Source organism: Gracilinanus agilis, chromosome 3 (genome assembly GCF_016433145.1).
Source record: "Gracilinanus agilis isolate LMUSP501 chromosome 3, AgileGrace, whole genome shotgun sequence".
Classification (NCBI taxonomy): Eukaryota; Metazoa; Chordata; class Mammalia; order Didelphimorphia; family Didelphidae; genus Gracilinanus; species Gracilinanus agilis.
The window spans coordinates 604,278,843-604,304,102 of NC_058132.1; the positions used below are offsets into that span (position 1 = coordinate 604,278,843).

The following is a 25,260-nucleotide window of genomic DNA, read 5'->3' on the forward strand; positions in this document are numbered from 1 at the left end:
TACATGGTTTCTGTGAAACTGATTCAGTGAATAGGTGAGAACCTATACTTACAGAATTTATAATCTAATGGTAGCTCTGACCCAGACTCTGCTTTTAGTATTTCATAAAATGATTTCATTAAAGAGACCATAAAAAGAACTCAATTATGCTTTTTATGTGTGTTTGAATTCCAAATGGATCTATCTTTCAAATAAGGACAACAGAAACTAAACTCACTCTGTTGCATAGTGATTTGAATATTGGCAGCCTAATCATATCATACAATCCCCCAAGTCCCAAATGTCAGGTGAAAAGAAAGAAATGAGACATTATTGGCAATATTTCAAGGGATTATGGCAAGGAAATTGCTCCTTCCTACTTGTTTTCCCAAAATAGTTACCAAAAGATCCTGCTTTCTTAAACTACCTTTATGAACAATGACTCCTTTTTAGTAACATTTTGGGAGATACTGGATTATGTTTGAGTCTATTTGTTGAATCTCAAGAACTGAAAGAATAATCAAAGACTATGTAATCAAAATATAATAATAACAGTAATGGATTATCCGCCAGATATTTTACCAACATTTAAATACTTGGGTACCTTATTTATAGCCGACATTATTAAAATTGTAGAATCACTTAAAGCAATATATTAACCAAGGAGCAAGATGACATGGGGGAAAATCCAGGGATTTAGAGGTATGTGTATGAGGAAGGGAATAACTTGATCCAAATTATTGATATTATTTATGTGGGCTTTTTTTGATTATCACAAAGCCTTTCAATCAGTTCCATGTTCATGATGTATTTGTATGTTATAGTCTCTACTGAAGTTGTAATAAGGAGGCTTTCAGCCTACAGAAAATTAACTTAAATCCCAGTAGATTGATTAAATTATAAAACCTAGTAATTTTATTAACTTACTCAATATTCCAAGAATATTAATTATCAAAGAATAATAGCATTATAATGACTGAGTCAAGGATCATTTCTAATTATGCCTCAGACAAATGAATAAGTAGTGATAATGAATATATGATATTTTATAGAATACTTTAAATTTTACAAAGCTCATTACATTTATTTCCTCAGGTAGTTGGTAGCACAGGAATCAGGACAACCTGGGTTCAAATTTGGCCTTCCACACTTATTAGCTATATAACCTGTGGTCTATTATTATTTATAGTATTAGCCATATAAGCTTGATCTTCATAGAATCTCATAGACGTAGAATTCATTACTACCTAAAGGAGATCATTCTTCTTTTGGATATCTTTTACATTTGAGTAACATTATAATGGAGGTTTACTTGCCATTTCATTTATAGATATCACTCCAAATTCTAGGGCAAATGCCGATATAACTATAGAGACTTTACAGTGTACTTTTGGGTAAAGATAAATATCCAAGCCATTAACATAATTAAGAATGATATCTCTACATTACCCCAAAGACAAATGTTACAATCAGTTTAGCTGTCTCTAGGACAAACAATTTTTTGTGGCATGAAATGCTACATTTTAGTTCACCATATGTAATTCTAGTAAAAAAAAAAGATTAATATCCTTAATATCAGTTATATCCCTCAATGCAAACAAAATTTGCTCCTTATTGAGAAATGACATCGAAAGACTACCTTGCCTTCTTAGGAGAAGAGGAGCTGTTCCACTCTAGTATTAATGTCTGAAACTAAGAAATTATCAACTTTCTTTTCCAAAACAAATGTTACATGTGTTTGTGTATTCAACTCTTTGCATATATGTTTCATGTAGATGGAATAACCCAGTAGGCTGGCCATCTAATTACATTTCATTATCTGAGAAATGTATTCTTCATTTACTTAGCTTTTTCTATGAGGATTATTGACCAACCTCTTTTGAGTGACCATGAATTGATTTTAAGGAAAACTTTTCTGTTTTTCATTTTAGTCAACACTATCATCTATTGGCAAAGAAGAGCTTCTAGACTGATTCATCTACTTTACGGTAAGAAGAAGTTGATAGCAGACATTTATTAAGTACCTTCTATATGCCAGATACTGTGCTAAATTATTTTCAAATAGTATTCCATTTGATCTAAGGAGTTCCTGTTCCATGAATTTTTTATGGGATAACCATCATGAAAGTGGCAATTAATGGTGAGCCTAGGACTTCATGTTTGTACTTCACTTGATAATCAGATTTAATTTATGTATCATTTGAATCTCAGGTTCTAACAAAATGAACCTCAATATGATTTGGGACTAGGTTAATCTCTCACTATATCTTTCTTCTCATTAAATCATGATTCCATCCAGTAAAAAATTTAGAAATTCAATATTAGGATCATTTGAAAATTTCTTTGTCTTAATCACCAAGCATAATATAAGTTTAAAAGAAGCAAATCACTCAAAACCGAGTTTATGTGAGACAAGAACTTAACATGGCAGAAAACATTAATGAAATTTTCATTAAGGATAATGATTTATCCCAAACAGATTTTACTTGTTTTACTCTAAATAAAATACAGAAATTTCAAACTTATCTTAATATCTTAATAATTTTGAATGAATGGAACAAGATTATTTTGGGAATTTTTAAATTAGAGAAAAAATTAAAATATAGGAAATTACCTATAAAATGTAGTCTTATGTAAATCAGCCTTCATAATCACCTTCACACTACAGTGTGATGGACCTTGTACTCTCAAAGGCTGTTCCAATGTAGCACAAGCTTTTAGAGCTGGAAACATTTTGAGTACAACCAGCAGCAATATTTCTGTTTTTCAAAAGTATGTTCTAGTTTGGAAAGGTTCATAAATCAGTTTGGCCACAGGGTAAGGACCATTGTTTTTTCCCTTTGTGGCAGGACTTAAAGACAATTAAAGAGGTGATCATCAGAATTTTCTTTTGGGAGGAACCACCTTAATGAATTTATAGATCTTTGAAATTTTGGCATTCATAAATCCTGGTGAAAATTCTGCTAATTAAAAACACTTTCAAACACATAAGAAAATTTTTTTAACCTTTAGCTGACAACTCTTCAGTCAGTCAAAACTAATTAATTTAGGTATCTTCTCTGCTTGGAAATTTTTGACAAGGAAGAACAATTTCCTTCAAAAAGTGGAAGTGTACAGGCTAACTACACAATGACCAATTAAGTCTATAGCAGTGGATCCCAAACTTTTTTGGCTTATCGCCCCTTCCCAAAAAAAATTACTTAGCTCTCCTGGAAATTAATTTTTTTTTATTTTAATAGCAATTAATAGGAAAGATAAGTGCACCTGTGGCCATTACTGCTCCCCTGGATTGCTGCAGCACTCAGCAGGGGGCAGTGGCTCCTACTTCGGGAATCACTGGTCTATAGGAATAAAAAGAGGGGCTGTCAGTATTAGAACTGTTAAGGATTGGTGTTTGTTAGACTATTAAAAATATATTCTTTAATTTTCCTAAGGTAGAGAACAAGAAATTTTATAATATTTATTGTGATGGCACTGAAAATGCAATGTGATCAGAAACTGAGTAGCTAGCTGTAAACCAAAATGATTGCTTACATTTTACATATTACAAATATGATAATGCTATAGGAAATATCCCAATTTTACTCTCAATATTCTGTTTAGAGGAAAGAAAATGGTTTTAAGAGAAAAGTAATAGTGGAAACATTTACTTATGTGAATCCAGACATGAAACATTAAGTTTTTTTAATGGAAAAGTGAGTTCTAATCCAGATTGAAGCCTATTTTTTCACTTCCTTTATGTTTCTTGCTTTTTATTGCTTATTTTTGCAACATTGCTAATATGGAAATGTGTTTTATATGACTTCAAATTTATAATTGATACTATATTGCTTGCATTCTCAATGAAGTAGGGAAAGGAAGGAGGGAAATAATTTGGAACTCAAATTATATCTTAAAAAGTAAATGATAAAAATAAATAAATTGAAAAATTTTAAATTCCTCTTTTAAAAAAAGGAGTAATCTCTTAGCAATGAAAGCATAATAAATCTGTATTTAGAAGAAATCAAGGACAGTCTAATAAACATAAACTCATACAAACAGCAGGTACATAATAGCAAAAAGTAAATATTTGTGAAGTGCCTGTGTGTAAATTGGTTCCATGGTAATCTATTTATTCTAGTTTGATTTAGTATTCCTGGTTCCTGAATAAGAGATCAGAGGGAATACATATCATATGGAGTTTTCAGGTGTAATAATGATTAAACATTTGCAATGATTCAATTCTAAAAGAATGCTAATATGGATCTATATGCATGTATATAATAATTTTGTTTTAGAGGTATTAAGACTTCATTTAAATATATTAGCACATTAATCTTCCTAATGTCCTCATGAAGAGGGTATAGATTGAGGAAAGAGGTATAAAGTCATTTGTCATGTTCAGTGAGAGGCTAAATCCAGATTCCATGCCTCCTGATACCCAACCTACTTTTACTTCAAGAAAAAGTGATGACTTAATGCAAACCCAATTCTTTATTCCTTCACTGAGTAAACCACAATTCCTTTTAGAATAGGATAGAGAAACTCTCAATAGATATTTATAAGTGCACAATCATTTAAGTAGAAGAGACAAGAAGTATTAAAGAAGTCAGAGATCATTAGGCTTAAACTTCTCATTTTGCAAATTAAAAAATGAGAAAATTGCAGATGAATTGACTTTCCCACATCCACATAGAGAATAAATAGCAGAGATGATGCTAGAATTTCATCTGCACTGCAGTGCTTCATCTGGTGCTATATAAAAGATGATACCACCACATGCAAGTGTCTATTAGTAAAATCACATTAAAGACAACTGGAATATTGGATAAGTACCATACATTATTTACAAAAGTTCATTCCAGCTAGAGATTTTAGAGGAAAAAAATTATAGCTTAGTATAGCAGTTTGGTAGGGTGGGAGACAACTTTACCTAGCTGTATATTATATTCATTCCTGCTATCCTAATGTATGATGACCCCTTTTATTAAATAGCAAAAGTTGTAGGATGTTAGGTTTCATTCAGTAAGTTCCCTTGTATCCATTTTTAGACTTTGCCTCTTTATTCATAATTGCCTTGGAATAGAAATTAATAAGTTCACGAATGAATGAATGTGAATATTTGGGACAAATTTTAAAAGGTTTATAAAATTGCTCTTTGATCTTGACTAGAATTGTGATTGCTATCATCTGAGGACAAGTTGCTCACTGTCCATTCCTCTAAATGTCTCTCTGTCTCTCTGTCTCTCTCTCTCTCTGTCTCTTTCTCTCTCTCTCTCTCTCTCTCTCTCTCTCTCTCTCTCTCTCTCTCTCTCTCTGTCTCTTTCTCTCTCTCTCTCTCTCTCTCTCATTTTCTTAATAAACTTTGTCATTTCCCCATTTTCAAATATTTAAGACTTAGGATGAAATGTAAATTTAAAAAGGGAGAATAAGCGGATTTCATATAGGAATCCAGGAGCTAAATTTTTTAGTATACTTCAAAATATGCCAAATTAATAAGATAGTGAAATAATACTTCTCTCCTCTGAAAGTATTTGCTTAAAAATAAGGGCCATGACTAGAGGAAAATGAGACATAAATTTCATTTTAGAGTATTTTATTAAACTACTACTGAGCTATAATTATGGAACCATAATTACTAGAAAGATGTTCAGAATAAGGCAATATGTATCAGAAGCTGTAGAAACAGCATGTACAAGATAATTGGGCAACACACCAATAACAATTTTGATTATTCACACTGTGGTATTATCATCTGGGAGTGCATAGAGGCTATGTCACACAACTGGTGCTATTCAGCTAACCAGCTAGCCCTTTAACCTTTTAACTTTGCTTCTTCCATTAGAGTCCTCTCCATTCCTTTTGCTGCTTTTATTATTTTTTTCATTAAATTTTTATTGAATGTGTAGTCTTCACAGTACAGTTTGTGCTGTCTAAAGGTAAGAATATAAGGCTTATAAATTTTAATTAATGATCTGGTTTAGTAGTTCCTGTTTTGTGATATGGGGAGAGATGTTGTGATCTCTCCAGATATTTTGGGGAGCTCTAGGACCATATCCTTTGTTATACAAATATTTTCCTTATTTAGTAACTATAGTATTTTCAGCATAAAGAAATCATTTACTTTTGATTTAATATTTAAAAATCAATATCTAACAAGAATCTTCTCAAAAGTCATTGATTGCATTCCTCTAGTGAAGTTCATTTTTATTTTTATTTTTTTTTTGTGGTGGTGAGCAGACATGTGGCAGCTAGCATGATATGTTGTGGCCATATTGAAGAAGTCTCTGGATTTGACAATTACTAAAGTACAGGAATATTCAGATGAAGAAACAAATTTAGAGAAATGGAATACTTTGTCCAAGGTCCTTAGGAAGCTTATTATCAGTAGAGTAGGGATAAAAACAGTCCATTTGGTTCTTCATCCATTGTTCATTGAAAGATTTTAGACTCTTCTGCTTATTCATCATGAACAAAGTTATATAATTGAACACCTCTATGTGATGAGTTTTCCAGGTCAAACTAATCTTGCTCCACACAACAAAGTTGGGAATGTTTGTGAATAAATTATGTTGGGGAGGGAAGCAGGTGGTTTATGAAATTTCATTAAATAATGCTCTCAGAATTCTAAAAATATATTGGAAGAAAATCATCATATAATTTTTTTGGCGTTATAAGAATGACTCATAGCATTCTCTAACTAGAATCTCATTAGACTCTAAGTTAGCTAGGAAAATAGCTAGAGAAACTATTAAAGATGTCTCTTTTGTGTATTTTACTGAATACTAAAATAACAAACATGTAAAGTCACTCTTAGAATAGAGGAAAGAAATGTAAAGTTTTCAGTGATATTTTCCTTCATCACTTATACTTGTAAAAAATTAGCCTGAAAATATTACACAATTCCCACAAAATAAAGAAAAAATTTTCTCAAAATCAAAGCTTAAATCCTTCAGTTAAATGGAAATAGTACTTATTAATACCAATGGAAGCCACATATATAACAGATTCCTATAAGACAACTTTCAAAAATAACTAACATTTATTCTTGATGCCTTAGTTCATTAAAAGCTGATTCAAAATATGGTAAGATTCCTGAAATGAATATTAAATTAACACTTAGTGACCAATGTGTATAAGGAGTCATCTTAGTATATAAGTAATATATATGAAGCATGTTTAAAGGCAGGATATTAAAGGAATTCACAGGCAAAATTGAAAGGCTGGGTTTCTATGGCAGCAAAGACTTAAAGGCAAATATGATCATCAACTTCACCATTTTTGTCATTCTCATTATAGATTGTCTGAAGCACAGAAACAAAGTCACCTTTTTTTACAAGTTCACAAGGACAGTAGTAGGGTAGAGTCAAGATGGCGGTTTAGGAGCAGCAAAAGCTGAAACCTCTCTGACTATCCTTTCATACCAATCTTTAAAAATACTTCAAAATAGACATAAATCCAAACCCAACAACAAGACAGAGCCATGGGACTCTCCTGCTGAACACAACTTGAAAGGTAGGCAGAGAGAGTTGATTTCCATGGTAGGGAGAGATGAGAAAGAAGACTGGGCTGCCTGAACACCCTTCCCCAACCTACTGTATGTACTAAGACCTGAGAATAGACATGGGCTGACTGTGAGATTCCCAGCTGGGGGTTGCAACCCTGATGGAGCACCTCAGATTCAACACAAAACATCCAAGACTCTGATAGTGGCTATCAGGGAAAAATTTGGGGCAGGGAGCGCATTTGGTTGAGCACTTTCAGCCTCCATAATGGCTGGCTACAGTGAAGTTTTTGCCCTGTGGCAGATTAGCATGGCAGGTCAGCTCAACCAATCGAAGTCAGTATATCAGCAGAAGAGAGAGAAGACAGAAGATTCCATCCATGGCAAAGCAGTTCAAATGCCCAGTAAACCAACAGAGGGATGAGTTTACAGTCTGCAGACAGGGGTAAAAAAAGAAGGAGGTAATGATTGAAAGCTTCTATGGGGATAAAGAACAAAGAACAGAACCAACAGAGGATGATAAGGATGTAAAGAATGACTTGAAAAGCAGAATGAATCAATTAGAAAAGGAGAATCAAAATGTCATGAAAGGAATTCAGTCCTTAAAAATTAGAATTGGACAATTAGAAGCTAATAACTTCATAAGACATCAAGAATCAATAAAACAAAATGAAAAAAATGAAAAAATATGAAATAACTCATTGAAAAAACAACTGACATGGAAAATAGATCCAGGAGAGACAATTTAAGAATTATTGGACTACCTGAAAAAGTCATGACCAAAAAATATCTTAGATATCATGCTACAAGAAATTTTCCAAGACAACTACACTGATATTCTTGAACAGGAGGATAAAATAGAAATGGAAAGAATCCACAGATCACTTCCTCCATTAATTTTTCAAGTGATAACTCCCAGGAATGTTATAGCTAAGTTCAAGACCTTCCAGGTCAAGGAGAAAATACTCCAAACAGCTATAAAGAAACAATTTAGATATCATGGAGCCCCATTCAGGATCTCACGGAATCTGGCAGTCTACACATTGAAGCACTGGAAGGCTTGGAATATGATATTCCGGAAGGCAAGGAAATTGGGTTTACAACCAAGAATCAACCACCCAGCAAAATGAACAAAATTCTTTCAGGGGAGATTATGTTCATTTAATAAATATAAGATTTCCAAGCCTTTCTGAAGAAAAGACCAGACTTAAACAGAAAATTTGAGACCAAAATTTAAAATCCAAGAGAAGCATAAAAAAGGTAAATAAAAAAGAGAAAAAAATTTAAGGACTTCAATAATGTCTAATGGTTTATATTCCTCCTATATGGAAGGATAATATATGTAACTCTTAAAAATTGTTATCATTGTCATAAAAGTTAGAAGAAGTATACATAGAGGGTATGGTAGTAAACTATTTAAGATAATATGTCAAAAAATATATATATATATATAAAACTAAGGGAGAAAAAGATGATCATACTAAGAGAAATTGGAAAAGAGAAGTAAAATGGGGTAAATATATATCATATAAAGAAGAACAGGGAGGAAGAGATTGGTGACAGGTAACTCTTAAACCTCATTGAAATTGGCTCAGGGAGAGAAGAACAACCAGATTCATTGGAGTATAGAATTATATCTTCCCTGATAGAGAAGTTAAAGGGGAATAAGAAAAACTTATTAGAAAAAAATAACAAAAGCTCATCTGGAGGAACAAAAGATCAAGAAAATCCAGGGATCTAATGAAAAAAATGTGAAGGATGGTGGCCTAGCAGTACCATATCTTAAACTATACTAGAAAGCGATGATCATCAAAACAATATGGTACTGGCTAAGAGATAGAAGGGTGGATCAATGGAATAGACTTGGGGTAAATGACCTCAACAAGGTAGTGTTCAATAAATGCAAAGATCCCAGCTTTGGGGATAAAAACCCACTATTTGACAAAAACTGCTGGGAAAATTGGAAAACAGTTTGGTAAAATTAGGTTTAGATCAACATCTCATACTCTATACCAAAATAATTTAAAATGGGTAAATGACAACTATAAAGAGGGAAATTATAAGTAAATTAGGGGAACATAGAATAACATACCTGTGAGGTCAATGGGAAAGGGAAGAATTTAGAACCAAGCAAGAGATAAAGAATATTACAAAATACAAATGAATAATTTTGATTATGTTAAATTAAAAAGATTTTGTATAAGCAAAAGCAATGCAACCAAAATTAGAAGGGAAGCAACAAACTGGGGAAAAATTATAATAAAATTCTCTGACAAAGGTCTAATTTCTCAAATATGTAAGGAACTAAGTCAATTGCACAAGAAATCAAGCTATTCCCCAATTGACAAATGTTCAAGAGACTTGAATAGGCTGTTTTTGGATGAAGAAATCAAAACTTTGAATAATCACATGAAAAAGTGTTCTTAATCAAAACAACTCTGAGCTACCACTTTATATCTAGCAGATTGGCCAATATGACAGTAAAGGAAAATAATAAATGTTGGAGTGGATGTGGCAAAATTGGGAAACTAAAACACTGCTGGTGGAGTTGTGAATTGATCCAACCATTCTGGAAGGCACTTTGAAATTATTCTTAAAGGACTTTAAAAGACTGCCTGCCCTTTGATCCAGCCATACCAATCCAAGGTTTGTACTGCAAAGAGATTTTAAATAGGTGTACACAAATATTTATAGCTGCACTCTTTGAGGAGGCAAAAAAAAATTGGAAAATGAAAGGGTATCCATGGGATTGGGGAATGGCTGAATAAATTGTGGCATATATGATGGAGATGGAATACTCTTCCAATACTATTGTGCTATAAGAAAAGATAAACTGGTTGATTTCTGTAAAAACTGGGAAGACGTCCATGAACTGAGGTGGAGTGGAATGAGCACAACCAGAAGAACACTTTACACAGTAACTGAAACATTATGGGATGATCAAATGTAATAGACTTTGTTACTAATAGCAATGCAATGATCCAGGACAATACTGAGGAACTTGTGAGAAAGAATGCTATCCGCACTGAGAGAAAGAATTGTGGGAGTAGAAATGCAGAAGAAGAAAAAAATATGATTTATCACTTGTTAGTATGGGTGTAGGATTTGGGGGTTTGGTTTTAAAAGACTACTCTATTACAAAAATGAATAATATGGAAATAGGTATTGAGTGAGAATGCATGTGTAACCCAGTGGAATGGCTTGTCAGTTCTAGGAGTGGGGAAGGGAAGAGGGGAGAGAGAGAACGTGAATCATGTAACCATGGAAAAATACTTTAAATAAATATATTAAAAAAAACCAAGTTCTCAAGGACAATCTGAACCCCTATAAATGTGTATGGCACACCTGAGCAGGGCTTCATAGCCATATGGTTTTCACATCTAGTCCCTCTAGTAGTTATTTTTCTCTAATGATTCTTAAGGTAGGCATTTGCGACCAGAGTGCTGTCTTTAATGAATAGGTACATATAATTAGTTTTTTGAGCTGCTGCCTAATATTTGAAATGGTTAAATATACAGACTGAACAAATTGGAGGCAAAATGACCAGCATATTTTTACTTACTCTCATCAAGTTGAAATCAGCTAATATCATCATTCAAGTTTTGTTAACTTAGTTCTTTTCTCTAAGTCTGAATCAACTCTAGAAAGTTAAGATCTGAACGTTCTACTTAATAATAGGATAATATTTAAATGGAGGACACTAAAGAGAGAAAACTGAAGACAAAAGTATGAATCATTGTTCATAAAGTGAAAATTGTGGATGACTTTCTCATAATTCATGCTATTTATAAATGTGATGAATATTAGAGCTAGTAGGAAGGGTTCTCCACCTTCAGGGAATCCAATCCAATGAGCATTTATTGAGTGACTTTGACATGCCAGGCTTGTCCTAAGTGCTGAAGATAAAATAAATAAAAAGGAAAGCCATCTGTCCTCAATAAACATGAAACATAAAGTTTTTAAATCAAATTACTCAATGTGCAGATGTCAAAAGTAAATCCTAGATCTAAATGAATAATCTTAGCTATGGCTGTATAGCAAGATACTGACATAGCCAAGATTAGCATGAAAGTATTCTAAAGAAATATCAGTATGAAAATGTGACTCTACATTCAAATTCCAAGTAAAAATTTCCCACTATATCCATACTAAATTTAAAAATCCACATGCATTGCAGCCAGATTCTAATTTGTGTGACTAATGAATCCCTAGAAGTAGTTGCATGTATTTGAATTCTTACTATTCAAAATTATAATTATGTAAAATATGGTAAATTGGTTCCAGTTCAATGGAAATATGCATATGATTTTGAATAATGCAACCCTATCAAAGGATTCTTTATTCATACTAAGCAGAATCTAGTTGTACAGAATGGCTAGATTTACTAATATTGGGAGGGAGGACTATTTATTATGACAAGCTAAAAAGTATTCTTAGTGCAGTTTTTTCTAAAATCCTTACCTTCTGTCTTAGTAGCAATTCTAAGACTGAAGAGCAGCAAGGGCTGGGCAGCAAGGTTAAGTGACTTGCCCAGGGCCACACAGCAGAGAAGTGTCTGAGGTCAGATTGGAATTCAAGTCCTCCCCACTCTGGGCTTGGTACTCTATCCACAGTACTACCTAACTGTTCCTCGTAAGTGCAATTTTGATATACATGAGAGGCATAGATGATGTGGATAGAAAGCTCACCGTGGGGCTAGGAAAAGATGGGTTAATGTTTTGCCTTTTACATATGCTGGCTATGTGGCCTAGCACAAGTCATTTAAGTTTGCAGTGCCTTAGGCAACCCTACTATCCATAGCAGAGAAAAGGCCAAATCTGCATTAGAGTAGTGTTTTATTAATGTCATCACAGGGTCATTTTCTATGCTATAATTTGTCCCCTAGAATCAGGCTACTCTTCATTTTCATTGGAAGATATTTTTAGGAAAAGAAATGCAGAGTAACATAAAAATGGACACAAAACACCCAAATCTTATAATGGAAGGAAGAAAGGAAAACATTTATTAATCGTCTACTGTGTGACAGGCTTGGTACTAAGCACTTTACAAATATTATCTCATTTGATATTCAAAACAACCATAGGAGTGATGTTACTGTTATTATTCTAATTTTAAATTGAGGAAATTCAGACAGACAAAAGTGAGTTGGAGAATTAGTGCTCCATCCATTTTGATTTCCCATCTCAAAGAAAAAAAGATTGGCTAGAAATAAATATGCTCTATCCCTTTTTGCTGATTTTAAAAAAATGAACAGGTACTAATTGCTTATAATGGTTCCTGCTACTAAATTTAAGCAAAAAGGTTACTGAAAGGGAGAAAATCACTATAACTAACATAAACCAAAGAACATCTCTAGGGTCATAGATAATACACCTAGAGAAGAATATCAGCACACTCTCTGTGTTTCTAAAACACCAGTTAAGATATCCTGTGATGATAATTTCTATCAGAAAAATAATCTAAAGGATATATCAGTTGAAATTGTGTAATTACTATGGGTTGCATGGACACATAAGAGTCTTTAAGTTGATAGAATACTTTAGATACTCACCATTAAAGATCTTAGATTAATTTATAATATTCCCTATGTGAACCAATTTTAAGTTTTAACAAAAATAGCATTTTACATGTTATCTTTAAAGGAGTGACTTTTGCTCATTTAAAAGGACTATTAGTTTCCTATATGAAGAAGAATCAAAGACTTTAGAGCTGAAAGGAAGCAAGGCATCCAATTTCTACATTTTACAGATGAGGAAATTAAGGTTCTGAAAGCTGAGTAATTTCTATTTCTATGTACTTCCCACTGTCAGACATAATTACCTTTTCACATTGAGAAAGGATAGAGTATTAACAGAGAAAGATGGAGTATTTATGCTATATGAGGAAAACAGTGAAAAAGAAATAAGGCATATTAGGTAAGGGAAAACACAGCTGGGGAAGGAAGTCTTGACATGAAGAATTAAGAAAAATTTTAGATAATATAAATGGAGATTTTCCTAATACAAGTAGAACACCTTTGTTGTTTAGTGTAGTAACTATAGTAGATCAAACATAATGGTTAATGAGTTCGATGACAAGCACTTTCTCTCTCTCTCTCTCTCTCTCTCTCTCTCTCTATATATATATATATATATATATATATATATATATATACATATATATAAAACACATTATGGGGAGGCAGCTAGGTGTCTCAATGGATTGAGAGCAAGGTGGAGAGTTGGGAAGTCATGGATTTAAATCTGGCTTCAGCCACTTCCTAGCTGTGTGACCCTTGGCAAGTCTTTTAACTGTCATTGCCTAGCCCTTATTGTTCTGCCCTGGAACCGATACACAGTATTGATTCTAAGATGGAAGGTAAGGGCTTAAAAAGAAAATAAGTGAAAAAAATTAAAGCACTAAAGCCTCAATTTTGGGCAATAGTAGCAATCTAGCCATAGAAATAGGGTTAAGAGTATCTGAGTATTGAGTACTGAGTATTCTGAGAGAGAGTATTGAGGGAAGCAGCATTCCAATGTTGTTTTTCACTTAGGAAATGTTAGTTAAGCTGGTTGTAATACAGTTTAAATTAGACTCCGAATGTCATTATGAGCATGCGACCAGCTCTGTCCCTAATCATTAGATTAGAGAGTGCTTGACAGGACCTACTGCTATTTATTTCTGGATTTTTTTCTTTTAGAAAATCCTGTCATTCTCAGTAAAAATCTCTTATGAGTTTGCTAGCTGCTTTCATTTGGTGATCCAGAATAGAATGGCTACAATAACTCTAACATCCTTTTCAGGAAGAGTATACTATTTAGTATATGTTCAAAGTTACATATATTTTAGCTTGTTAATCACAATTCACAATGATATAGCTTACATAATGACTCATATTAAGGTTTTATAAAGTACTCTCTGTAGGATACCATTCGATCTTTACATAAATTCTCATAAAAAGTCAGTGCTACATTTCATTTACAGATGAGAAAATCTTCATTTACAGATGAGAAAAATAAGATAAATGGTGAGTCATATAACTAATTACTGACTCAAGATTCCAACCCACATCTTCTTGATTCTAAATTCAATTCTTTATTCACTATACTATGCAATATACTTTATAAAAAGGCCTTTATCTTCCATCTTGGAATTAATACAGTGTATTGGTTCCAAGGCAGAAAAAAACAGTGGTAAGGGGTAGGCAATGGGAGTTAAATGATTTGTGCAGGCTCACACAACAAGTAAGTGTCTGAGGTCATATTTGAACTCAGGGCCTCTCATATTTAGTCCTGACTTATAGTCCATTGAGTCAGCTAGCTGCCCCTGCAATGGACTTTCGATCAACCAATCAGCACATAAATATTAAACACCTACTTTGTGCTGGGTGCTATGCTAGGTCCTGGGGATAGAAGCAAAATGAAGGAAAGAATTCCTACTCACAGGGAGTTCACATTCTAATGAGAGACAATAAATACATATAAAATATATACAACATCAATATAAAGTAAATAAATGTATACAAAGTAATTAAAAGTAATTTGGAGTTCAGGTCACTAGCAGTTCTAAGGGATCTGAAAAGCCTTCCTGTAGAAGATGGTTCCTAAACTGCTTCATAAATGAAGACAGGGAGTTGATGAGTCAGAAGTAAGAAACAAAGGCATTTGAGGCATGGGGGACAGCCAGCTCAAAGACGTAGACACTGGAGATGGAATGTAAGTCTACGAAGGAAGAACTGAGAAAAGATCAGTTGGGCTGAATCTCAGCATAAAGAAGGTGGAGGATAATGTTCAAATGAAGCCACAAAGATGTGTTGGCCTTTGAAAGCTAAAAATAATTGTTTCACTAGTCTTTAAGATGATTTTCATAGGGGTAAGTTAATGAAAAGGGCAGAATTGTGCAAAGTAAGAGATTTGCATTAATTGTCAAAGGTTGTTTCAAACACTTTTTTTTTAAACCCTCACCTTCCGTCTTGGAGTCAATACTGTGTATTGGCTCCAAGGCAGAAGATTGGTAAGGGTAGGCAATGGGGGTCAAGTGACTTGCCCAGGGTCACACAGCTGGGAAGTGTCTGAGGCCAGATTTGAACCTAGGACCTCCCATCTCTAGGCCTGGTTCTCAATCCACTGAGCTACCCAGCTGCCCCCTGTTTCAAACACTTTGATACTCAACTCTGTTAGAAAAAATGTTGATATTAATGTCAATAGCTAAGATATATGTATAGAAAAAAACTTTTTCCTACGTGATGTTACACAGTTTTGGAAAGAAAACGATCTATTGTATAGATTTGAGGACTTAGATTTCTATTAGCAAGAGAGAATGATGCCTTACTTATGTAGGAATCTTACTCTTATGAAGAGTGGGTTAAAGATTCTTCATTAAACACACAACTGTAAAAATGAAAAGCACAGTTTTAAGGATACCAAAAGCAACTATTATGTTGAGAACTTCAGAGCTGCAGAATGATGACATACCACCTAATTTGCATATGTTAGATTATTTAAGATGTGAAATCATGTAAATAGTTGGAGATTGAGGTGTGATTTTAAAAGGACAGTCAAAAATAATTATGCCTGCTTTCCCAAAATTAAGTGAGCTACTATAAAACAGTTAAATTGAACCAACTCGTCTATGATAGAAGGAATTTAGGGACTTGTGAATTTTTTAAGTAAAAGATGAGTCATCAAGAATCAGGAGAATTTCATTTAAGATTTAAACAGGAAAGAGTCTTCATGCAAGAAAGGAAAAAGAACCTAAGAAGAGTTGGAGACAAAAGTAAAGGGGATGAAAAGATAGGGTGTTAAAATTCTGGCAAAAGCAGTTAGCTAAGAGAATGTTTCAGTTCAGTGATTCAGGAATGGTAAGAAAACTGATTATCTTTGACCAATATTTAGTGACCAGCAACTGGCTTTCTCAACCAACTAGCTTTGGAGGAGGATGAGCCTCCTCCTAAGAGCTTTTTATCCTCTGCTTTCTCTTGGTTTACAAGAGAAAAGTAGAAGGGGTTTGTAACTGCTGGAAAGCTGGCAATTTGCAGGAGGTATGCAGAGTTAGAATAGGATATGAGTAAGGTGAAGTTGAAAAGGATGGAAATAATAAGATGGGGCAAAGACTTGGGGATAGTTTTCTTCTAAATGGACAATAATTGATTAGTAGAGAGATGGGGAGAGAAAGCCATGGGGATAATAGTGGATGGCAAATAGTGAAGCTCATAATTTCTAAGAGGTATTATAGAGAATGATGGATTAGGCCTGTATCAATTTTTCCTAGGTCTGGGTTTGGTCTTTATCCACCAGGTTCAGCTATCCCTACTCCTCCTCTTGGCTAGGCCATTGCACAGATGCTCTGAGACATTGGTATCAAACTCTATAGAGACAGGGGCCCCTAATCTCTCCATAATGACTTAGAAAATCACATATTAATATTATCTGTTTTATTTTTATTTATTTTGTTAAATATTTCCTAATTACATTTCAACCAGAGTATCATGAGCCATGATGGGCTATGGGTTTGACAACTCTGGTTTGAGATAAAAAAACCTAAGATCTAAGACATACAGCTAGAAAGTGATGGACTAGAGACATTTATCTTCTTCCTTAAAATCCAGTACTTTTTCCACTCTAGAGTACCACTTATATAATGAGGATATAGGAATTCTAACTCTCTAAATGAGCAGAGTAAACTTAAAAGTTGTGAGGGATCAGGGAGGGACACATTGATTTATTTTCTTCTAGAGAACTCAAAAAATCATTAGTACACGACAGACAATATCAGCCAATGGTAAAATATCTGTGATGAATAATTAGTTCTCTAAGTCTTGCCCAATGGTGAAGCAAAACAGGGTTTAAAAATATTGAACTCTTAGAATGTTACTAGTCAAGGGATATATAACTTCCTCTCCTAATCTTTCCATGCTATGAACTCCAGATGAGAAGTGTGACATGTGCCATCCCCTCCCTTTTCTAGGAAAATAGATGAAGCCTGGTTTAAAATAGAAATTGGAGAACGGAGATTTTAAATCTGGGGTCCATGAACTTGTTTTGATAACTATATTTTAAAATAATTTGTTTTTCGACAATCCTACCTAATGTATTTTATTAATAATTAACATTAATAAAATATAATTCATTAATTATAAATAATAATTAATTGTATTCTTTGTTAATTAATAATTAATTAATTTTAACATTATTCCAGGGGCAGCTAAGTGGCTCAGTCAATTGAGAGCTGGGCTCAGATACATGATGTCCTAGGTTCAAATTTGACCTCAGACACTTTCCTAGCTGTATGACCATGGGTAAATCACTTAACCCCCCCCCCTCATTTCCTAGCCCTTACCAGTCTTCTGCTTTTAAACCAATACACAATATTGATTCTAAGGTGGAAGGTAAGGGTTTTAAATGAAAAATTAAAACATTTTTCCAAGATAGTATCCATAGGCTTTAAACTGCCAAAAAGGACCATGACCCAAAAAAAGATTAATCACAGATTCTTGCTATAGAAAGTGGTTAGAGAGGTGATGGCTAACCAGAAACCAGATCAAAGACTGAAAAAAAAGATAAAGGCCAAAAAAGAAGTATTTTCTTTGCTTGAAATAATACAAATTAGCATGCCACCCCAAAGAAAAAAATTAAAAATGTATACATTGTGCTGAAGTGAACATATTTTATCCAGATAAAAATTAATGTAAAATAGACAGAGCAAAATTTTCATTAATAGAAAATCACAGAGCTAAGGGAAAAATGTCATGAAAATGTTTGCATAGCATTTTGTAGCATAGGAAAGAGAAGTTAAAAAAAGGTAAATAGTCAATAATAATGGAAACAGGATATACTAGAATATCTTAGAGTTTAAAGCCTATGTAGGAGAATAATTGATTAGGGCTTAGGGCAGATAGATCCACATGTAAGATACTCAACTCTCTTTCTTACTCAGTAAGCACACACTCATTTTAATTTGGTTCCCCCAGCACTTACTCTTCAGGGATTATGACACTATCTCCAGTAGAGAGAGAAATTGCAGTAAAGTTTGAATTCCATTAAATGCTTATTAAATGAGGGAATGATTTAAGAATCAATTTGTCATGAATCTGGTGGGTAAGTTGGCCATCTGGACCTTTTCACCCCAGGTCTGATGACTGAGTTCTTAGAATAACAAAAATTAAAATAGATTCTTCAAGAAAGATGACCCTGAAGCACAATATCGATCAATCAATCAATCACAACGAACATTTATTAAAAGCCAGTGCTGGTGATGTAAAAAGAGTGCAAAAGACAGTTGCTGCCTTAAAAGAACTGACAATTCTTGCTGGAAAGTCAAGTCAAACAAGCTTTAAGTAAGTCTCTCCTATGAGATAAGCACTGTGCTGAATGTTGGGGTACAAAAAAAAACAAAGCTGGTGGGAAAAGACCCTACTTCCAATGAGCTCACAATCTATTCATAACTGTAAAGTCAAAAAGAGCTATAAATTAATAGAACTAGTATATGCAGAGATTTAAAAAATATTTTGTGGGCTTTTTTTCCTTTTTCTTGAAAACCAACTTAGTCTTCAGAAAAAGTTAGGTGGCAGCAATTAGGTATCAGAAAGAAAAAAAGATACAGGGATAGGCAACTGTCATTATGTTTCATCTAAAAAGTTTTAAGAAGAAAAGAAGAAAAACAAACCAATGATCCTCTGATAGGTAACCTAATTTAAACACCATACTGGAGAGTAAGACCAACTCTATTGCAGTCCCTATTGTCTACGAACATTACCTTTAAAAGACTTCTATTTTTTATCCTTAATAAATAGAGAAAGTGTTTCAGGTCTGGTCTACTTCCTGTGCAGTGCTGGCAACAGCAAGCTAGCCCAGCAGTTCCTGGCTCTTTTCCATCTTGATGCTGCCTTGCTTTGGGAGATTAAAAGGACTGCCAACAGTTAGTTCTAGCTCCCATGGACCTTGTCTTCCCTTTTTACTCCCTATGGACACAAATTCCTTACAAAAATATAAATTAGTAAAATTCTACATATCATCAGAAAAGAACAAGGACAAACAGACCTTCAGATGGCTAAATATAATTGTCCTTATGGGATAGAAGTCAAAGTAGATAAATTACTTACACACACACACACACACACACACACACATTTAAGTTCAGTTTTGTAAAGGGCTTCTCCCTCCTAGTTTAACATCACCAGAAATGCCTCTCTTCTCCACAGAGGATGTTCTCTACTATAGGGGACTCAATAATTGCAGGAGATACCTGGTTGCTAGTTATACTTCTTGTAAATGTTTTCATGTTTTAAATTAGAGATATAAAATCCTATTACTCACAAGAGACTTTCAGTAAATTAACACAGAGGTCTTCTCTTTTTACACATAAGGAAACTGAGGCCTAAAGATATAAATCTAATATATATATAAATATCATAATATATATAGATATATTAGATTAGATATTAGCTAGCTAGCTAGCTAGCTAGATATAAATATAATCTAAGGATACAGATAGTTTAACGTTAGAACAGAGACTAGAACCCCAGTGTCCTGACTTCCATTCTAATAATCTTTCCATTGTCTATTTTTCAGATAAGAATTCTATGTGGTCTTTGAGTTTAGCATTTAATTTATTTGTTTTTTCCTAAGGGAAAAACTCTTGGTTCAGTTTCCCATATTTTCATATACTATCATTTGAAAGATGATAAACTCCAACTGCAAATGGCTAACAGTTTGAACTAGATATTTAGAAAACACAAATAACATTTAATTGATACCTTGCTTTAAGATTGTTTCTTACAAGTTTTTAAAAAAACACTTAATCTAAAAGCAGAATGCAATTATTAATGCGGAGCACTCTAATTGAGCACCCTACAGAGATTTCCTCACCATTTAGTAAAAGATATCTCCTTATCACCTTAGAAAAATCAACCAATGCACTTAACATTTTTAACAATGCTTGCTTGCAGCTAATTTGTACTACAAACAAGCAAATGGATCTTACAAGAAGAGTAATATTCCAAATAGATGGCATAGTAGGCCTAGAGTCAAAAAGACATCTTCTGGAGTTCAAATAACAGCCTCAGACCCTTACTAGCTATGTGACCCTGAATAAGTCCCTTGCTGTTTGCCTCAATTTTCTCATTTCTAAAATGAATTGGAGAGATGACAAACCATTGCAATATCTTATGATCACTAAGAAATAGACACTTTTAAACAATATTCCAAAGGAAAGTCAGAGGGTCCCAAGAGGAAGAAGATGATTTTCAATAGTTTCCAAAGCCAGAATTTCTTGTCCATTCCACTGCCCATGTAATCTCTGCAATCAAAGTCCACTCATTAACTTGGAGGTATATTTGAGCTTAAATAATTTCTAAGTTTTCTCTCCATTGAAAAGCCCCTCACCAGTCTTATAAATCAGTGATAGACTACCGACTTGACTTTCATTTAAAGCATTAGAGGCTTTAAGACATAGTGATGATACTCTGTACAATCAAAAGTATTTCAAAATTCTCCCTTTTTTTTTGAAATATCCATTCAGTTCCTAAATTATTAGATTATAAATATAATAACTACTTTAATGGACCATAATTGCTCTTTTGAAATTACTTAACTTTTGAAAGCTGTCATATAAGATTAGAGAACAAAATGTTATCAAGCATGGTTAGTTACCACTGACAAAGAAATATGTCATGATTTAGGGTTCCCAAAAGAGGACAGGTGAGTGAAAATACCGTGTAGGGAAGTGAAGGAGCGCCCTCTACTGTTTTGAAGAAGGAAATGGTAAGTAATGGAGAACAAATTCACAATTACTGTAGTTCTCACTTCTAGCATTCGCCAATACATACATTTCACTCATCCAAAAAAAGCTCTGAGTTTAAATCTGTCATTTTGTCTTGGTCAGATAATTCTGCAATATAACGACTACAAATCTTTATGACAACCCCCAAAAGTGACTAAAAGCTCTGATTTTAATATAATATCACTAGAAATAAAACTGGTCTTCCCTACCTAGCCGCCCTCATTTGGGGAGAGTCTATTTGAAACAGGAGGAAAGTTTAAGATTTTAAGTAATAGCCATATTCTTTGCTAAACTCCAAGTGTCCTCGGGTCTCGTTAGGTTGCTCAAATACAAGATCTTTGGAAGAGTTGTCTCGAAGTGGAATTGCCTAAGAAGAGAAGTGTTCATTCCTCCACCTATTTCTCCCCATCTCCACATCCCCTTCTTTATTGTCTAGGACCACTGCAAGGCAGTGCCCAGGAAAAGTAAGTAGCCGGTTCCCATCCCTACTACTCTACCAAATGTTTCCAAATCCCAGGCTTCCCGACCACCTGTAGGATTCAGGGAAGGGGAGGTAATCCAGGATCTTCCTGGTAAATAATGATCTCCTCTGTCTAGGGTCCCTGGGAAAGATGGGATTCGGTGGACAGACGATCCTCCACCCCAGCCCCCCCAACCCCCCCCCCCCCCCGCCACTCTCCTTACCTGTGCTTTAGTCAGGAGACAGCTGCTGAGAGCCATCCAGCCCCAGACGTAGGGTAGCCCCCGGGGCTTGACCATGGCTATTGGCTAGAAGGACAGCACAGTGGAGAGGCCAAGGGGTACAATACTTCACTATGATCCCAGGTACTGCCAACTTTGTTCAAGCTTGTCAAACTTGTGGCTCCCCACAGGGAGTTCCAACCAGCCCCTAGTCCTCTCGTCACAAGGGCAGGGCAGCTGGTGCCCAAGTTTGCTTAGACTGTGGGCAGCGCCAAACCGCTTCCCCAGCTTCCTGGGAGTCCTGGCTGCCTCGCGTTCTTTGGACCAGGTTGTCTCCAGCACAGACAGTTGCTCCTCTCTTGGTTTCTCATCTGGGAAATTGCATACTCGAGGTTTACAAACAAGCGAACAACCACAGGCTCTGCTTTGACTGCAGTCTGGAAAAGGGAGACCCCTGGAGGAAAAAGGAGAGGGAGAAGAAAAGGGAGGGAGGGAAGGTGTGGTCGCAGCACCCTGCGGATCGCCCTGGTGCCAGGCAGCTCCGTGGGCTCATCAGAGCCGTTGCCCTCCACGAATTCTCTTTGCGCTTCAAGCCACCAGGCAGGATGGAGTTAGTGAACTGAACTGCATCCGTTTTCCGTGTTTCAGTTCTGCTTTCTCTAAAATCACGATCCAAAAAGTTCTTTGAATGACGGCACAACCTGATTAGTCACTTGAGGTACAGGGCAGACAGCATTAAAAACTCAAAACCTCAGGCGGGCCAGTACCCTGCCTTTCTCTCTGATCGTGAATCCTCTGAATCCTGTGCACCTTCCCCTATGCTGTTTAAATAGTGTACTTATCCTCAATTTCACTGGTGTGAATACTCCTCTCTCCCGTGATACAGATTGCAATCCCTCCATGCTTTAGTTGAGAAGTCTCCACATATTGTGGCATGGAGTGTAAGTAAAGGATTCACTTTTTAGATGATCAAAGCAATTATCTTGCAAAGAAAGCAGATTCCCTTTTCCAAGGACCATAAATCAAAGATAGTTGTAGACTTGTCAGAGATTGGCTGTTGAGTTTTTTTAAATCCTTCTCCCAGGAGTTAATACTGCCTGTAATACTGACTTGAGTGGAAAAGGCTTTTTTTTTTTTTTAATCATCCCCTGAACCTGAAACTAAGGGGAAGTTCTGATCATCCCCTGTCCCCAAAGTGCTAGATTTTACCCAGCTGTCAGTTGCCAGTAAGGCCATGCAATGGACAAAATATCTGGCCTGGAGTCAGAAATAAGTATTTTCCAGAGATCATATCTGGCCTCAGACACTAGTAGTGCTACCTGGGCAAGTCATTTAACCCTTTTTGCCCCAGTATCCTCATCTGTAAAAGGAGCTGGAGCAGGAAATTGCAAACCATTGGAGTATATTTGCTAAGAAAACCCCACATGGGGTCACAGAGTTTGGACAAGACTGGTAAACAATTGAACAACAATTGCCAGTTAACAACACTGTTTTTGTGATCAGATCACATTAATCCTGATGGCTAGGCTGCAAAGAACACTGATGGGTTGTCAAACTGAAAATGTGTGAATAAAGAGATTTGGTTTAAAGTTTCACAGTTCATTAGCTTTTTTGACTGCTGGTCTGCTCTAGCTCTGACCTTAAGAAATGCCTTTTATTTCTTTTATTTGTGGCAGTTTAAGCATCTATTGAACTTATATATACTATATGTATTACACACACAATCAAATTAAGCTCCTTAAAGTTAGATAGTTTTTTTTCTTTCTTCTTCTTTTTTTTTAATCTGCCTGGGACCAATCAGTCTCTTCAGCATTTTTGTCCTAATGTTCAGTAAGTTTTCTTTGAATTGCAATGGATTCATCTAAGTGCTTGCAAATGGTAACAGTGAGACCTTGATGCTGTCACGAATAACATTTGCTCTTTTTCCTTCAAAATATGTTTTTCTTGACATCCTTTTTATTAATTAAATTTGAATTTGATTAAATAGTATAAAATGTTTGTTTTAGAGTGTCTTACTACCTGGATTAAGTTCAGTGAAATTTTTAATTGTTCACTTTTTTGCTATAGTAGCTAACCCAATTCTCTTTATTCTTTTAACAATGAGCAGCACTGCTAATCACTTGCTCTTTTTTGTAATAACTTGGCAATAGCTTGGGAAATAGGCTTCTTCATATTCTACAACACCAAAAACTTTTATAGCCTTTCATTTCTTTATCATGCTCTCCTCCCACACTTGAGGACAATTATTTAATGTTTAGCAGTCCTAATACTCCAGATATGCTGATATTAATTTCACTTGCCTGGTTGGACAACAGAGATTGCCAAAGGATAAAGGAGTGAATGTGAACTACTAGATAAACATAGGAACTTTTAAAAAGTAGTTAGAGATGGGGCAGCTGGGTAGCTCAGTGGATTGAGAGTCAGGCCTAGAGACGGGAGGTCGTAGGTTCAAATCTGGCCTCAGACACTTCCCAGCTGTGTGACCCTGGGCAAGTCACTTGACTCCCATTGCCCACCCTTGCCAATCTTCCACCTATGAGACAATACACAGAAGTTAAGGGTTTAAACAAAAAAAAAAAGTAGTTAAGAGATGACACAAGGCGAAGGAGATTAGGAGTCCACCAGTGTCTTCTGAGCAATGCCTCCCCTAGTCATAATGTATTCTGGAGGGAGAATAAAGCTGGAATTCTATTGGAGGGTAGGAAGTAGAAATTTCCCCAAAGATACCTGCACAGTTGCTACCATAGGTACCAGGTTGAAGATCATAGATGCCCTGATATATCAACTTTAGCCTCATCAGCTAGAAGATTGTGGGACTAGTATACTGAAAGAAGTGAGGAAAATCAGAGAATGTTGGGAACTAGGATTAGTCATGACTGTGTTGGAGATAAGCTTCATTACCTATCATGTGTGTTATGACCTCTTTGGAGCCTTCTCCTTTGGAGTTACTATGCTTTAGAAAAATTTCAAGAAATATTAAGTACTGGCTGTGCACAAGACCTAGACTGAAGAAATATAGGAGGAAACATTTTCAAAGAGTACAAAACAAACGAATAGAGCTATGATCTAATTGAGTAATCCATAAAAAAACCTGGACCAATAAGAGAAAGGTAATAGACAGGGACAGACAGAGGGAGATATGGGGAATGTAACAGCTAGTTCTGAGAGCCAGAAAAGAGATTGGAAGTTATCCCAGAGTATTCTCTAGTCTTGGAATACGAGAGGTAGATTTAGTGCTTGGTTGATAACATCTGCTCTGGTTCTGGCATTAATTATAGCACTCTATACTACAAATACACACACACACACACACACACAGATAAAATTGTATATTTATTGCGCCAGATAATAAATATACT

General features: G+C 34.9%; 1 protein-coding gene across 1 annotated transcript in view; it reads right to left on the minus strand.

Annotated features, from left to right (window-relative positions):
- PTH2R (parathyroid hormone 2 receptor) overlaps positions 1-21,979 on the minus strand; it is a 120,640-nt gene extending 98,661 nt beyond the window's left edge. The window contains exon 1 of the mRNA XM_044667507.1: positions 21,905-21,979. Within this exon, the coding sequence (XP_044523442.1) occupies positions 21,905-21,979 (75 nt within the window). The remainder of the gene's footprint in view (positions 1-21,904) is intronic.
- Between the last annotated feature and the right edge of the window lie 3,281 nt (positions 21,980-25,260).